The sequence below is a fragment of the Eptatretus burgeri genome, chromosome 1 (assembly GCF_056783735.1).
Source record: "Eptatretus burgeri isolate ZD-2024b chromosome 1, Ebu_testis_v1, whole genome shotgun sequence".
In the NCBI taxonomy this organism is placed as follows: Eukaryota; Metazoa; Chordata; class Myxini; order Myxiniformes; family Myxinidae; genus Eptatretus; species Eptatretus burgeri.
The window spans coordinates 119,040,757-119,059,350 of record NC_140961.1 but is presented as its reverse complement, the minus strand read 5'-3'; the positions used below and the strand labels follow the sequence as shown (position 1 = coordinate 119,059,350).

Genomic DNA, 18,594 nt, shown 5'->3' with positions numbered 1-18,594 from the left:
AAAGGCTCGCTCGTATTATGTACAACTAAAATGCCCCCCAACCTACCAATCAGCCATCTTTGATCAGATCGCAAAATAAAGTGAGGTGCATGTATATGCCATCATGCACTTTATTGTGCGTGTGCCAAATTTGAACAAAATCGGACATACATGTCTGAGAAATGTTTGGGGAAACATTTAAGTAACAAAATGGCTGCCAGTTGGCCAGCTTGGATCTGATCTCCAAAAAAAATGAAATGCATATGGATGCCCTCATTCTTTATCTGCATGCCAAGTTTGAACAACATCGGTAAATGCATGGTTCAATAAATGGTTGAGGATGTGTTCAACATAATTTTGTTTTTACAACAACAACGGCCGCCAGTCTACCAGTTGGCCATCTTTGATCAGATCGCAAAATAAAGTGAGTTGCACATGTATGCCATCACGTGTACTGTGCTTGAGCTAAGTTTGAACAAATTTGGCTCATACCTGTCTGAGAAATGGTGCGGGACACCTTTAAGATCTCGGGTTCGGGGATCGACATATGTGAAAGATTGGGTGGCATGCTCTCCTTCCATTTTTTCCAAGCTAAGTTCCCCAGACCATTTACATTGTGTTTTGTTGTTTCGTTTTAATTTCTGTGTATGCCCTTCATGTTTTTCATCAACTTTTCTGTCCCACATTGTGTCCTGCTGTATAAAATCGTTTCGTTTGTCTCTCAGGTCCAGTCAGTCGGGCATATGTGTGATATCGGGCCGACCTACCTTCCCCTCCATCTTCTGCCTCATTTTTGCTTCTTTGTTCCAGCTATTGCTACAGTTACTGTTACTTTTAAACCCTCAACAAATCACTTTTCCCTCCTACTTCAACAAATAAAACAAATATTTTGGCCTCCTTCACCCGGAAAAAAACCCAACTACCAACAACAAAAACTTTGAGCACATCCCTTCCGGTAGTTCGCTCCTCGGCCAGAATAAGACACGTGTTTTTTTTAAATGCGTTTTGCATATTTTGTTATTGTGATATGGTTGAGGACGTGTTCGATACCAGTTTTTTTTGCAACTAAAATGGCCAACAGCCAGCCATCTTTTATCGCATCACAAAACAAAATGATGTGCAGATGTGTACCATCATGTGTTGTCTTTCTACCATGTACAAATAACATTGGTCCATCCATGTCTGAGATATGGTTGTGGCCACATGCATGGACACGAAAATCGAGACCAAATCCACAAACTCCCATATCGTACTAAGTCCAGCTGTGGCTAATACAGGTTTTCAAGGCTGCATAAATTTTTTTTCACAATGTACTAACATTAATGCATCATCTTTTACGTCACTTTATTTAACACATTAAATTTGTTTTTTGTGCCAATTTCTGTCCTTTAAGATGTCCCTAAAAACTTTAGGTTTCCTATTTGGAATGATTTTCAATTTTGTTTGACTTCCACAGGAAGACAGACTAAAAACTTTACCATACTCCTCTTTGTGCATGCTCAGTCAGGACAATAATTCTTTCATTTTGCCAAATTCAGAGCCAAAGTACTGCTAAATTGCTGATTCATATTCTGATTCATGTTCAGATCAGTGTTCTACAGTGCTTAAAATCTAACATTCAATTTAAATTCAGTATTTAGTAGTTCCTTGATCATAAACTGACATCTATAGACAGAGAGACAGATAGAGAGACAAAGTGAGTCAAATGCTTAACCTCGCTCGTCCCTTAATGTGCATTTGGTAAATATGATGAGAATTAATTGGTTCTTTATTAATAGCCAAAATATTGAAAGAAAAAAAAACATAGGACAAAAATGAAAACTTTCTGAATACTTTGATTTGTGGATTTTCCCACATGTGTGTCGTTTCGTCTCTGCAGTTTGGTATGTATTGGGAGGTAATTATTATCCAATGGTCGAACATTACCCATGAGGAAGACCCAGTCCATTACAAAATATTTTGTCAAAAATAAAACTTGATAATGTTAAAAAATGCTTTAATTTCCTTGTGAAATGCAGAAGGTTGCCTTCAACTGAAATTGATCAGTGTTTGGCATTCTCAACATGCTTCCCAAGTAAAGGCTGGTGAGAGTGAGCAGTTGAGGGGATGGGAAAGGCCACTCAATGGAGAAAGATTCTAGTACTTGACAACTCAAACAGACAGCCACTATTTAAATAGATCAATATGGGTAAAGAGGAAGGAAGTAGTAAAAAGTATTTTTTGTCTTGGAAAAACATGTCATAATAGATTTTTGGGATGTCTTGTACTACGGTATCTTTCTTTATCAATGTCATAAAGTCGAACCTTTTGAGCATTCCACTGAAAACGAGGGTTCAAACGAATGGACAGTACACATTTCAAAACAATTGAATATTTAACATTCAATTACAATATCTGTAACTTGAATATAATTAAGTAACGACATTGTCTGTGTGGGTTATTTTTAGAAGCACCTGTGGTAGGTGAAAAAGCCCCAACAATCGTGCAATTGCCATTTCACGTGAAGAGCCAGATATTGTGACAACAACTTGGTAAAAACAAGGATCCTCATCATCTGATTTTGGCTCAATATAGTTTAGGGAATGTTCAATTGATGTTGGCATTCGAAAACAATTGTCATGTATGGTGTAACCAAGTGTGATATTGGGAAATAATATATTATTGTTATTTATCTCTTTTATTGCAAAAATCATGGCCATGGTGAATTGAAAACCCCTTTGATCAAACCTAAAACAAAATAAAACCGGCAAAAAACTACTATTATCATAAGGTTCTTCAAGCTTACAAAGCTAAAACACAAAATAGGGAGTGCATGTTTTTTCTTGTTTGAGCTTATATATGTATTGGTGCAGCTAACGACATGATCACTCAACTGTGGACATGCTGCTGCTGCTCTCTCAACAATTTTTTGAGGCCCTAAATGGAAAGTAAGGTGTCAGAACTGTCTCTTCGGACATATCTCATGCATTTGACACTGTCTGGCATCCTGATTTGCTTGCCAAGCTCTCAGCTTATGATAAGGCCACCTGTGGTGTACATATAATACAATGGAACATTTCATATTCAATTACAAAGTATATTATTTAATATACATAAGTAATTAATGAGATTGTCTCTGTCAGTTATCCTGAAAAGCAACTGTGGCATGTGAAAAAGCACCAACAGTCGTGGATTTGCCTGGATTTCTGACTTCCTTCACTCACGTAAATGTGTTGGCATCAATGCCAACACATTTACTCCACTGCACTGCTGATCACTGCTGGTGGAGTCTGGAGGTCCCCAAGGCATTGTGTTGACCCAGTCTTTTTCTTCATCTATATCAATGATCTCATCAATGCTCTGGAAACCCCATATTTTCGTTTTTCCTGAGGACTCAACATTGTGTCATTCAGTACCCCATCCCACATTGAGGCTGACTGCAACTGCATCACTCTGTGATTCTGGAATTGATCAGATGCTTTTCTTATAAATGGAACATGTCCTTCAATCCTGGAAAATCTCACTCTCACCTGTCACTCCAGGAAGAATGGTCAAACTAACTCACCATATATTTCCATGGTCAGCCACTGGAAGAGAGTCTGTCTCTTGAACTTAAAGCAGAACTCACCTTCTGCTATGACATCTCCTGGGTAAACCACATGGCAAAGTGGGTCTCTCAAGATGGCAAAATCCTGGGCATCATATGCCGATACAAGTTTTTCCTTGGAGAATAAGTTGCTCACAGTCTGCAAGGCCTGTGTACATATAGTTTAATGGAGTATTGCTCTCTCCTGTGAGTTGGTACCCCAGCATCACATCTGTTTCTCTTGGATTTTGTGATTTCTAAAGCTCTAAACAATTGTGGAATCTTCTGTAATGAGACCTAAGTCTGGTGCTTTCATATTGCAATGGTCTGTTTTTCACTGCCTCTTTTCTCATATTTTCCTTTGCTCTCTCTGTTCTCCCACCCTTTCCAGTTCCAGGATGAATACATTCTTTCAGTATCCCCTCCCCCCCCCCCCCTCTTCAAGTGAAACTTCCAAAATCCAGGCAGACTGCGCACTTAAACTCCTCTGTTCCTCACTTGTCCTGTAGTAGGAAACACCTTCCTGAAGCATTCTTTCCCCATCTTCTTTCCAGTGCACAATCATCTCTTGTCACCCCAATTCTGAACCATGTTATTTTATACCCCCATTAACTTTTCCTAAACCAACGATTTTACTTGATAGTTCCAGTGTTTCCTCCCATCATCCTTTCTTGTTCGTTCATTCCCTTGATGTTTGCGCCACTGTTAGTTTTTCCTTGCCTTTCAATGAGCCTCACTCCATTTAAAATACAAGGAAATGCTCATAAGCTGGTGTGAGATGGCATGAGCTGGCATTGGTGAGAGACTCGATTTATCATGTGGATGCCCTATTCCATCAAAGAGAGACATCACAACAATAACAAAAGAGGGGTTATTAAAAGCACCAAAAAAAGTGCAGCGATAAGTACTTCAACACAGAAGGAGGCTATTAGGACCATCATGCCTGCACAGTGGTTGCCAACCTATGTTTAATTGTACATGCTCTGTCCTTTTTAAATGTTGGACATCAAGCAAGGAAACTGCACATACCATTTTTAATGTATTCGATATGACTGCCATTGTTAGGATCAAACTTCTGACATCCCAGAGTCAAAGTAGATACTCCAGTTTTTGTACCACCAAGTCTGGTTGCCATCATGTCTTCATTTTTGCAGATAACTCCAAGTCCTATCATTAGTAGTCCATCTCCATTGATTAGGGTAGAACTGCTGTGTCACTCTCTGCTAAGCCCGGAAATGATTATAGGTGAGTTTGAAAAATGGACCACGTATTTCAATCCTGGCACATTTCTATGTGATGCTTTCACTCTGGAAGAATCATAAAATGAAACCATCGATTTTTTTTCAATGTTCGCCATTGGAAGAACTTCAAATTTCTTGAAGTTTGGATGATACATCTCCTGAACTGAGGGTGTTTCAAAACTGTCTTCTTTAACCTGCAGCAGACTGGGCATCACTCATCTTATGTAAATACGCAATTTGGTGTCTGTCTGCCTGACTGTCTGACCATGATACATCCGGTTGTTACGCAATCGCAAAGAAACTTGACAGGAGGACTGAGGGTCATACAATGGAGGTTGTAGTGATTTAACTCCCCCCCCCCCTCACTCCCATCCCCAAAGGGGTTTGCACCTTTCAGAAACTCCATGTTGAGGTGTAAAATAGGTTATCATTGCTTTCATGGAGCACACCTTCCGGACATAAAGTTTTTATAACCAAAAACATTTCAGTACATTCTGTCCAACGTACATTTACATTTTTAAACAGTCACTATTAAACTGAAAGATGTTTTGAGGAAGCTCGACGTGATTAAGGCATTCAGCTAAACAGATCAAAGCAGTCTCGACTTGCTAGGCCTCCAGCTAAGTGGCAACGACCTTCAGCGAACAAAGTTGCTCACACAAGTCTATACATAATAATGATGGAGGTTGAACGATGGAAGTTGAAGAGATTTAGCTTGACCCCCTCCCTCAGTGGGTGTTCTGCCTTGGGCAAAGTTCCTGTTGGGGAACTATAATGTTAATACCAAAATAATATTAATGTTAATACAAAACAACACCCCCTTTTCCCAAGGGGTTTGTGTGAAATGCAATATTGCCCCCACCCAACCCCAACACCCTCACAAAAGACAATTATATTTTGGGAAATTTTAAATGGTGAGGAATGGTTTCCAAATCTCCTTCATCAGGAGAATGATTGAGTAACATATAATGCTGACCTGATCTAACATGTTATAATGTCATGCATGGTCTGATTCTTTCAATGACCTGATTTAACATGTTATGTCATGCACAGTCTGATCCTTTCAATGACTTGATCTAACATATTATAATGTAATGCATGGTCTGATCCTCTCAATGATCTGATCTAATATATTGTTACGGTTCTGCCCAATGTACATTTATATTTTTAAACAGTCGCTATTAAACTGAACGATGTTTTTCAATGTAGATGGAGGAGTTTTATCGGGAAGTTATGATTGAATACAGTTACTTGGTCCGTGGACGCTTAGGAAACATCTCAACGTAATTAATTAGGGAAACTGTGATCTTAAGTGCGATGTGTCACCACATGGGGGGGGGGGTGCATTGTTAATTAGCTAGGGAGTAAGAATAAGTTTCCCCAGTATGTGATTGCAACCCTGTAACCTCTTCCTACATTTTTGCATTTACAAGCAAGCCAAACATGACAAGCGGGCAGAAACCCCGCCTTCCCGGGTTTCTTGTGAGCAGGCCACGTCTCGGAGGCAGAGGATTGATGGGCGTGATGTGAGATGCATGAAGCGATAGAGAACGTGAGAGGCAGAAGATCAAATAGGATAGAGAGTTGAGAGAGCGCACGCACGAGGCAGAGTTGAGGGATCGGGAGAGCGCACGCACGAGGCAGAGTTGAGGGATCGGGAGAGTGCACGCATGAGGCAGAGTTGAAGAAGGCAGGAGTGTGGAGTGAGGGGAGCACATGGTCGAGAGAGAACGTAGGTAGGAGATGGCCTGTAAGAAAAGGGCTTTACGGCTAGCTTTCCTTTGACGCATGAAGAAGACGGCACAATTCTTGTATTCGTGATGAAGCGATTTGGCTCGTGTGGTGAAGCAAGACACTGGCCTTTGGCTCTTGGTTGGATTTGGAGGAACGGACACCGAGTCTTGTTTATGTCAAATAGCCGGTTTGTGAGGAAGATCGATGTACGAAGCAGCGTCATGGTGTCTCCGAGCCTTTGTGTTGAATACCGCTCATGAATTACCCGACATACGTTTGTTCCCGCTGCAAGATAGTGGTTTGTCACCATTTTGCTCACGTCTACACGTGCCAATCGCATCGAAGTGTCTCAATTCCAGGTTCCACAAAGACCATCTCTGGGCCAAGCAAAGTACCAGAGTAAAGGAGGGGTTTCTTTTATTTTGTTCCCTTTTTCTGTGTTTAAGTCTGTCTGCAGAGGCACCTCAAATCGGAGTTTAATTTACCTAACGGATTTATAATTATGACATTGATTGTTGTCCTTTGTAAATATTTCTCTTTTCATTTAATGTGTTCATTTAAAGTATCCATATTCGTGTATTTGTCGTGGGGTTCGAATATAAACCCCCTTGCAGCACTTTACTGGTGGTCCTGGTGCAGCACTTAAATGTTTTCCCACGAGCACACATTAAGCTTCGAAAGTTTCGGCTGTTGGCCTCCAGGGAGAAGGTCGTCTGTCCGGGACTGACAGTGTTAACCGCCCGTCACTACAATTTGGGTCGGAGATTAACATTGGCCGCTCGAGCGGCGACAACATTATAATGTCATGCACGGTCTGATCCTTTCATTGACCTGATCTAACATATTACAAGAAGAAAAAAAAACATTAAAAAAACAATGTAAAAACATAGGGAGAAGATATCTCAAAAAAACAACCAAACAAGGTAGGAATGACACCACATTAGGATGCCGCAATATGACACCACTATCCTCTTATGGATCACCATCACGACATCTTTTGACATTTTACTTGTCTTGTGGAATTGTGATGGATGAAGAAGAAGAATGAAGAATAAGAATAATAACAATGAAGCATGACACCACATTATGAAGCCACAATACAACACAACAATCCTCTTCTGGTTTAGCATCATGATGTATGTCTGTCCTTGGCTTCATGGTTATGGTGGTGGACTTGGGATCCCAGGATCCTGATTTCAAATGCTCTTCTTCTGTTGAATGAATAACAGCTGGGGTTGACTCTGCCTGACTTCCTTCTGAGGTTGACAAAATGAGTGCCAGCTTGCTGGTATCCTGTGTCGCAGTAACAACCTGTCCAGGATTGTGCCCAATAGCCAAGGAGACTGCTTAGGTAGCACCAATGGTCTGCACAGAGTATGGTCCCAATGGATGGATGGATCATGATATCTTTTGATGTTGTTCCATCACAATTCCACAACAAAAGTAAAATGTCAAAATATATTGTTCTGGTTATGGGGGTAGATGGAAGAATTGAATAAGGAATTTAGCATTGTGTGGAGTTGCTTGGTCTATGGATGAGTCGAAAGCATCTCGACATAGTAAGTAGGGAATCTGTGAGTTTAAGTGTTACGTGTCAATGTACAAGGGGTGATGCAGTGTTAATTAGCTTCGGGAGTAGGAATAAGTTCCCCAGCATGTGATTGCCATCTGTGATTTTTCCATATGTTTTTATATTTCAAGTCAGGCAATAAAGGTCTGGAAAACGTCCCTAAAGCCACAACAAATGGGCAGAAAGCACTGCCTTCAAACGTTGACAACAAGCGAAGTCATGCCCCCAAGGGATGATTGGTGGGCGTGACGTCAGAAGCTAGCCGGGCAGGCAGAAGCCCACCTTCCCGGGTTTGGTGCGAGCAGGCCACTCCTTGGAGGAAGAGGATAAAATAGGACAGAGAGAAGTGGAATGATGAAAGGCAGCTTGCACATTTTGAGAGGATTATAGTGTCGCCTTTTGAGAGGCGAAATAAAGGGAGCGCAAAGGAGAGGTTGCACATTTTTAGGAGGAAGGAGTAGTTGGGTGAGCATTCTGGGAGAGCTGTGATCAGAGTAGAGGCACAATGTGCATTTTCTGGAGAGGCGAGAGCGGACATTGAGCGCACACCAAAGAAGACAACACGGCCATCGAATCCATGTTGAGGCGGTTTGGCTCGTGTGCTGAAGTAAGACGCTGGCCTTTTGCTTCTGGTTTGGTCGATAAGGATGAGCGGAGCACCCGTAGCCATGACACTGGGGCTTTGAGCCTTTATGTGGAGTGCTGCTCATGGATTGCCTGCCGTGCATTCGTCACGCTACGAGAGAAGCGCCTCGATTCAAGTTTCACAAGAGTCAGCTCTGGGCCAAGCTAAGTAAAGCAATAGTTTGGAAGGAGGATTTTTCTTTTTATTCTGTGTCCCCTTTGTGTGTATTTGAGTCTTTGTGCGAGGCCTCAACTGTAGGATTAATGTTTTTTCCTATTATTGTCATTTCCTTTTGAATTATCGTCCTTTATAAATATTTGTTTGATGTTCATTAAATATGTTCCTTTTGAAAAAACTGTATTTGTGTAATTGTAGTGTGTTCAAGGATAAACCCCCTGTGCATCTGTTTCATTCCCCATACTCCTCCACACATCTGCCATTGCCCTCCACCATGCCCTTTCAGCATGTGTTAAATCTCCGAAGATCAATGTGTCTGCCTCCTATTAATAAGGAACCGCTCAGCCAACCTGGGGGCTGCCGGTGTTAACCGCCCGTCACCACAATTTGGGCCGGGGGGGCTAACCTGGGCAAACAACCCCTGTGACAATATTGTGATGCCAAACCAGAAGAGGATTATTGTGTCGTACTGTGGCATCATAATGTGGTGTCATTCTTCATTGTTAATCTTCTTCTTCATTATTCTTCATCCATATCAATCCCACAACGGACAGAGTCCAGCGCACCGTCCCCCACGGGCAGGGTCCAGCGCACCGTCCCCCACAGACAGGGTCCAGCGCACCGTCCCCCACGGGCAGGGTCCAGCACACCATCCCCCAAGGACAGGGTCCAGCGCACTGTCCCCCAAGGACAGGTTCCAGCGCACCGTCCCCCAAGGACAGAGTCCACAACTAAAATATTTTTTTTACGAGTAGGGTCATTCCGTGTCAAATCAACAAATGCCTTCAGTCGACCATCTCAGATTTTTATGATTTTTTTGTGTGGGTTGGACAAATATTGAACAGAAAAAATGTCAAATATTAGTTCTATATTCCAAGGAGTTTTTGAGATATGACCCCTAGAGCGTGTCAAGGTTGGTTGAAGAAAAACGACCCCCTAATTATCCTTCAATTTCAGCAACCCATTTCTTGGCATCTGTTTGAGATAAAGCAATGAAATTTTTTCCTAATGCAACTTTTATGGTATTTTAAAGAAAAAAATAAAGCCGGATACATTGCAGAAAAAATGAGGCCTGCAGCCACCCTCAAAAATGGTAAAAATCAAAATAGCACGACTGAAACGGGCAACTTTGACCCATGTTAAAGTACCATTCATTTATTGAGTCACCCATGTAATTTTTTGTGTGAAAAATATACTAAAATGTCTACCAAAATACCAGGTGTCTACTGCATTTATTTTTTATTTTAGGCCCTTTCAAAAAGGGAAAAATATGAAATTTCATGATTTTCAGGTCAAATAAATCACATGTGGCCTCCCTTCCAAATATACGTGCTTGGTATCAAATGAAAGCTCCTTGCATGTACTATAATTATACCAAATCTAATTAGTTTTATAGCAATCCTTCATGTCCTACCATCCCCACCAATAAAGCTAAACAACACCAGTGCGTTAAATCTATTTATAGCACACAGTACAAAACACCTTACAAAAAACACAGCGCAACGCAATGCAATGCAATGCAATGCCAGTGTGGCCAGGCCATTAGTCAAAATAACTGTTAATTTCCACTTGACAGCTTCAAAGTTGATCCCTTCAAATGACCGATACATCACATATTACTGAAGTTATTCAGACACTGATGATATTTTGCAAGTTTTGTTTGGAATCCAATGACGTCAAAGTAATGCACACATTAGCTCAACGACTGATTCATAAAATGAAGACAGTATAATTTAGAAAGAATCAGACATGCATTTGAAAATTGTCTTTTGTATGCATTTATTGTATTAGTAATAACTATAAAAATCTTACCTGCAATAGGTTGTTTCATGACATTCTGTTTCTTCTTGAAGAATAGAACCAACAGTACAAGTTTTTAATTGTTTTCTGCAGACCACGTCCAACTTGGAAGTGTGCTTCCAAATTACAACTTTCAGAAACTTTTGCACACCACCCCAAGTTTAAAAATAAGCCATCCCTAGAACTAGGCTATGCTAAAAATAGATTCTGAGTCAGCTTCAGATTAAAGACTAGTACTTTAATTTTTTATGCTTAAAGGTGAAACACATTATTGTTCAATGTTAAAAGTTTTTAAATATTAAAGCAAACTAACAAAACCATTTCCTCTGGAAGTGTATTTTTACTCATTAGCATTACCGGGTACTTAGAGATGGGTAAATTATTCATCTTGTTGGAGATGTGTAATGAAAAAAAATCACCTTAATAGACATGTGAGAATTGGTTTGTGCTTTGATATTTTGGTATTTAATGTCTGAAAATTTTTATTTAAGTGAGACAGAAATTAATTGATTAACAGCTCACAAATGACATTGCCAATAATGAGTCAAATTCGTTTTGGGGCTTTATCGATGGGGTTGGTAGGACATGAAGGATTACTATAAAACTACTGAGATTTGGTACAGTTATAGTACATGAAAGGAGCTTTCATTTGATACCAAACACGTATATTTTGAAGGTAGGCCACATGTGATTTTTTTGACCTGAAAATCATGAAATTTCATATTTTTCCCTTTTTGAAAGGGCCTAAAATAAAAAATAAATGCAGTAGACACCCGGTAATTCACATTTTGGTAGACATTTTAGTATATTTTTCAGACAAAAAATTACATGGGTGACACAATAAATGAAACGTAGTGTAACATGGGTCAAAGTTGCCGATTTCAGTCGTGCTATTTTGATTTTTACCATTTTGGAGGGTGGCTGCAAGCCTCATTTTTTCTGCAATGTATCTGGCTTTATTTTTTCTTTAAAGTACCATAAAAGTTGCATTAGGAAAAAAATCATTGCTTTATCTCAAACAGATGCCAAGAAATGGGTTGCTGAAATTGAAGGACAATTAGGCGGTCGTTTTTCTTCAACCAACCTTGACACCCTCTAGGGGTCATATCTCAAAAACTCATTGGAATACAGAACTAATATTTGACATTTCTTCTGTTCAATATTTGTCCAACCTATACAAAAAAATCATGAAAATCTGAGATGGTCGGCATGGAACTTTTCTGAAAATTTGTTGATTTGACACGGAATGACCCAGTAGTCACTCCTATGGTGAAAATTTTGTCTCAATCCGACAATCAGTTGGATAAAAATTCACAAAGTTCTGTGCAGACAAACAAACAAATGAAAAATCGCTCAGAATGACACTTAGCAAAATGTAACTGCACTCAGTGGAGCAGATGCTTCCGGTAGGCTGAACAGTTTACATTTTCTATCCCACTGATCGGTCAGATCTGAATCTGGAAATTAAACAAAATCGTATTGGCTTGTTCGTGTCACCAACCACTGCATCCCCCTAGTTTTGTCATAACTCGTCGACAACTTTTTGAGAGATGCTATACATAGTTTTTTGCTGTACATATGAGATATGCTGTACATCTCTCAATAGTGAAGAATCGCTTGAAAATCCACATCCACATCCGCATTTGGATCTTTACAAAAATCGAATCAAATCATCGTTCACACACACCCAACATATCCGAAAAGTTATGGAAATAACATCGACCTGTTATCACTTGCTTTTGACACGGTCTGGCACCCTGCACTGCTCACCATACTCTCTTCCTATTGTATTCAAGGCCATATCCACTCATGGCTCGAAGACTTCCTCTCCTGTCACAGCCAAAATGTGGCCCGAAATTGAGTTCTCCCATCTCCTCTTCCTGTCAAGACTGGAGTTCCTCAAGGCAGCATCCTGGGCCCTGTTCTTTTCTGGTTTTCATCAATGATCTCTCCCACTCTCTGGAAAATCCTCTTTATCTCTTTGCTGATGACTCCACCCACTGTCACACCATCTGTCATCCCTCAGACTGGCAAGGCGCAGCTTCTTCTCTCTCCGCAGATCTGGATAAAATGACAAACTGGTCCAACACATGGAACATGTCTTTCAATCCTGACAAATCTCACACTCTCACTATGTCTCTCCAAAAGGACCGTTTAGAACCCCCTGCCCCAATGTACTTTCTCAACAATCCTCTGGAAGAAGTCATTTTCATTCATGCTTCTGGGTCTCACTATCTGCCATGATATGTTTCCAGGGAAAGAAACATTTCCAACCTGGCCTTGAAATCCTGTCACCGACTGGAAATTCTCCATCATGAAAATTGCTTCCTCAGCCCACCCGAGCTTCTGACCACATACAAAGCTTTAGTCTGCAGCCTGGTGGAGTACTGCTCTCTCCTCTGGACTGGTGCCCCTGCCTCTCAGCTTTCTCAGCTTCATGCTGTGGAAACCAAGGCATTTAGGATCATTGGTATCTCCCACGATTAGGCTGAGCCTTTGGGACTCTCACTCTCTCACTGCAGGCAGGTCGGTGGTCTTTCTGTTTTCTACCATCTCCTCTCTGTTCTTGCCCCCCTTGCTCTGTCTGCGATATGTCCTTCACCCTTTCACTTCTCACATTCACCCTTTCATTCCTCTTTTTCCTGCCTTTGGAATAAACTTCCACACTCTCTTCAATCCCATTCTTCCTTTCAAGCCTTCAAAACAGCTGTTCACCACCACCTCTTATCTTCCTCAATCCAACACCTCAATATTTTCTACCCCTGTTAATCCACGCCAAACCCAATGCCTTCAAATTCCCTGCTTTCCTTCCTGAAAGTCCCTGTAATGTCTTTCATTCTACACCTCATTTTCCCCACCCCATCCCTCTCCCTTCCACAGATCTCATAATGTCTCTGTTGGCCAATGTTTTGTCCTTCCCTTTCGTGCCCCTCTTTTCTCATGCCCCCGCCCCTCCCCCCCGATCTTCATTGTGTGTTTCCTTTCACACATGCCTTGACAAAGTATACAAGAAAAATTACGATCTTCAAATTTAAAGTCAATCGGATGAAAATTGACAATTTTAGAAACAATTAAAAAAATTGACCTAATTTGGGTTGTCCTTATGGCCTATGTTAACCTTGTGACTTTTGGTAACCACAAAATTAATAGATGGTTGAATTAAGTGACCTGATATGCAAATGCCTTTCAAATTTCATGTTAATTGGATTGAAATTGAGGATTTTAGAAATTTGGCCTATCTTGACCTTTGGTCTATGTTGACCCTTTGGCCTATATTTACCTCAAAATTAATAGGTGGTTGAATTCCATGATAGGATCTGCAAATGCTCTTCAAATTTCAAATAAATCGGATGAAAATTGAGGATTTTAGAACTACGGTCTATGTTGACCTTTTGGTCTTTGCTGACCTCAAAATTCACAGGTGGTGGAATTCATTGACCTGAAATATAAATCCTCTTCAAATTTCAAGTCAATCAGATGAAAATTGAGGATTTTAGAAATGCCACTTTAGTTGTTGACCTTTTGGCCGATGTTGATCTCAAAATTTATTGGTGTTTGAATTCAACGACCTGTTATTCAAATGATCTACAAATTTCATGTCAATCTGATGAAAATTGACAATTTCAGAAGCAATTAAAAAAAATTGACCATTATGGATTGACCTTATGGCCTATGTTAACCTTTTGACCTAAGATAACCTCAAAAGTAAAAGGTGGTTGAATTAATTTACCTGATATACAAATCCTGTTCAAATTTCAAGTAAATTGGATAGGATTTGAGGATTTTAGAATATTTGGCTCAAATTAGCCTATTGGCCGATGTGGGACTTTTCAGTTGACATAATTTTACAATACTTCAATTCAGGTCCATCGCATGGTCGGTGACATGAATCTTTGAAAATTTCAGAATGGTTGGTTGAGCAGTTTGGCCTGGAGGTGAGCGGACAGACAAACACACACACAAACAAATGGAGGCGATCAACATACTTGTCAAAATTTTTTTTTTTTTGCCAAGTATCAAAGAAAGCAGAGTACTGCGTTCGTTTGGTGCCTAGCGATGACGTCATGCATCTCCTCGATATGGAATTGGGAAGGAGTAGTGTACAATAGGAATCAAAGGTGTAGTTGAGAAATAGTTAAGAAAGGAACATTACTCTATGTGTTGCATTTTTTTTTGCATGGAATAATTTGAAGGATAACAACAATGTGTGAAATAAACAAAATCATTCATGAACTTACTGCAAGCAATGAACAGGTTCTGGAGGTTCTTTGTAGGAATGTTCAGGTGTTGCCATATCTCCGTGAATTGGTAAAAGTCCACCAAGCATGATATCTCCATATTCTGCAATTCCATAACGATCAACACGATCACGAGGCATGCACGTTCTTCCACTCACAAATGGCATGAACAGACAAAGCACGAAGGTAAAACAATGAAGAATGTATGTCATGGCATTAAATGCAAACAACATGTCTTAGTAAACAAAGCTATTGCTTTGAGAAGTCCGTGTTTACATTCATTCATGAACAAAATAAGCAAAACACTCAATTGCAAATAAGAGCAAACCTGTACAAGCTCTTTTAAAGTCGGTTTCAATTCCCCTTTCAATTTTCTCAGTGCAAATTGTCAGCTGAAATTGTAGATTCTAAAAGTACCAAAACATTCACACAATAACATTTTACATGATTGCTATAAATACATCTAATAGCATTGCAGTGATGTGATGTGGGGCCATCATTAACTGATATTTGGAGAAAAATATGGCACTGAATTAAAAGTAAATGCTAATCTTAGAGGAGTTGCAGAAAGCAAGTTTTCAAATTAATAGTCATTTGGTTGTATGAGATGTCTTAGCAACTGAAGAGGCAAAACTTCACTGGTGCAAAATTTTTCCTTCCACCTTTTTAATTAAGAAAATATGTGATAATGTTTTCAAATGAGTAGCTTTATCCTTTTTCCACTGCCTTACCTATTTTATGCATTAAATGCAATTGAATGCACACAGGTGGCTCTGGTATGGTCTTTTAAGCATAAGAAAAGACTAATCAATAAATGTATCATGCCACTGAATGGTTTTTACGAAACCATGCATACTATGTTGTGACCAACATCGCCTCTGGACAACTCTGAGAGGATTGTTTGTCTTTAAGAGACCACAATCGCGAGTCGCCCCAGAAATTCCTATTGGATCCAATGCTCAGGGTCGTGTTTCCACACTCCAAATCCTGAGTATGAGCGTGTACTGTGCCAGCGGTCATGCAACAGACCTGAGACAGAACCAACGTTGCATAACCACATCTGAGATTTACTTGAGATAACCAATTTACACTGGCCAAGCACTTCAGCAGTCTTATGCCACCATCAGAATAGGCAGAATAAGTCAGGACACCGTTTCTTGAGGAAATGACTGTTAGTGGCTATAATCAAAATGCAAGTATTCATAAGGAGATAAAACAATCAAATGGCATATATGTACAACAATTCATCACAGCATGTACACATTCCCAAATTATCCCCAAGGTGACATACCTGCCTTCGGAACCTCAACAGTGACTTATCACTCTCATCCTTTCGTTGGCTGTCCATTACGAACGATGATGACCATGGAGGCATATAGGTTAGCACTTGCCTGCATGGCGATGGAAAGCGAGACCACCACTGGATGCAAATTCTCTGTTGCGATGAAGGCAAAATAAGTTTGTCAGTCGATTTTTGTTGCCGACTTTGTGCCGCTGGAGATGACGGCAGTGATATTCATCCTCTATTTGTTGCTCAGCCATCTTACCTGAGTGGCAGATGTTCTCCACTTTTTTTTTAATCTGTGGCAAGTTCTTCCCAGTTCTCTATGATAATATTTGCTTTCTTCAGATGCATTTTCACATATTTGTAACATAGCGTTTGTCTTGCAGGTGCACATTTCCCCCCCCCCCCCCCTTAAGCTAACCAGAAAATACAATTTTTGGGAGCCATTGCTCTGGCAACTGAATGACCTGACTTGTCCACCTAAGTTGAGCAGATGGAATTAATGCCTCATCACTGGGTATCCCAGCTCTCCTTTGGAATGTAGTATTGGGGACTTGAACTTGACATTTGATGTCCAGAAGCTGCCGCATGTGTCGCAGTTGAAAGTTTGTCAGGTCAGGTCAGTTATGGGATCATGCGCCAGAGCAGCACTTTGCTGCGTCCACTTTGCAGCAGTACTCTAGGGGCCTCCATCTCACCATCCCACAGGCAGATGCCTGGCACATCCCCATCTCCTTGAAATTCCGATCAACCTGCCGCAACCATGAGGCATGTGGTCGGCCCATTGGCCTCCTCCACTCACGAGGCTCCCCCGCTGAGAAAATCTGGTGAGCAGGATTAGCATCAGGAAAAAGAGCCACATGTCCATACAGCTGCAGGTGATGCTCATGGAGTACACAGGTAATAAATATCACTTGAGTATCTCTCATAAACCACTCATTGGACACAAAGTCCAACCAGCGATAGCCAAGGATACTCTGAAGAGACCTGATACCAAAGGAATTAAGTCTCAGTCTCAGATCCCTGGTCAGACTCCAAGTCTCACATCCGTAGAGCAAGAGTGGAAGCACCAAGGACCTGAAGATGGACTCTCGTCTTCCTGTGCAGGTACCGACAGCACTACATCTGTGATCCAGTGAATCCATAACTCCCCACACCTGACCCAGATGTCTAAGGACCACTGTCTCACAGCCAGCAGAGATGTGAATATCACTGCCAAGGTAAGTGAATCTCTCCGTGACCTCGACATCCTCACTACAAACAGGTACAGACAATATAGTATCATCCAATATGTCAATGAAATCATGAATGTTAGTTTTGACCCATGAAAGCCATAATCCCGGCAGCTCCGACTCCTCATTCAGCACCGGGAGGGCCCCCAAAAGGATATCGATATTCTCCATAAAGATGACTGCATCATCTGCAAAACCAAGGTCAGATATCTTGACATTCCCAAAATGATGCACTGCAGCATGATTTCTCCGACATCCTTCCCAGAATCCAGTCCACAAAAGTGCTGAAAAGTGTGGGAGGCAGTCCACACCCCTGAAAAACTCCAGTAACAACTGGAAACAAGTCAGAGATGGTATTGCTGCAATTCACAGCACTCTCTGTACCAGTGTTTAGTTCAGACATCAGATTGATCAATTTTGGTGGCACCCAAGACCAAGAATCCTCCAGAGGACATCCCGATTCACTGAATCACACGGCTTGCATAGGTCAAAGTAGGATGCAAGCAGCCCCTGATGAAACTCCCATCTGCATTCCTTCTGGACTCAAATTACAAGGATACGGTCAATCGTTGACGTCTTTGGTGTAAAGCCTGACGGTTCTGGGTGCTGGTGCTGAAGCAGATGTTTGTGAACCCCATCAAGAATTATCCGATCAAAGACCTTGCTCAGCACTGAGAGCAGCGTTACCCCTCTGTAGTTGATGAAGTCTTGGCGATCACCCTTCCCTTTCTGGAGAGGGACAACAAAGCCCCTCTTTCAGTCAGTTCACATGATTCCCATGTTCCAGGCAGAGCACACAACTGCATGCAATGACATGAATACAGCTTTTTCACCACCATTGAGAAGGTCGGCAGGGGTCCACAGATCCCAGGAACTTCACTCCATTTCAGACTGTTCACTGCATCTGAAGTTTCCACAAATGAAGGTGGATCAAAATTGATTGGAGGGTAAGCAATAATGATCCTATCACCCCTGACATCCAAATCAACAGCTGATGGCTCAGCCTGGTACAGCTCTTCATAATAACCGGCCCATCGGGCCTTCAATTCAAAGTCCTCTTTCAAGAGGCCACCGCTTTCCGCTCTAATTGCAGTACATCGAGGGACGGGCTTTGAGGAACGCAATGCGTGAATTCCCCTTTAAGCATG

General features: G+C 41.1%; 1 protein-coding gene across 2 annotated transcripts in view; it reads right to left on the bottom strand.

Annotated features, from left to right (window-relative positions):
* LOC147035272 (vomeronasal type-2 receptor 1-like) overlaps positions 1 to 18,594 on the bottom strand; it is a 296,355-nt gene that overhangs the window by 79,635 nt on the left and 198,126 nt on the right. For both annotated transcript variants that reach the window (XM_085896323.1, XM_085896332.1), the window contains exons 9-10: positions 14,930 to 15,032; positions 2,433 to 2,706 (exon numbers count right to left, since the gene is read on the bottom strand). In XM_085896323.1, coding sequence (XP_085752449.1) covers positions 2,433 to 2,706; positions 14,930 to 15,032 — 377 coding nt within the window. The remainder of the gene's footprint in view (positions 1 to 2,432; positions 2,707 to 14,929; positions 15,033 to 18,594) is intronic.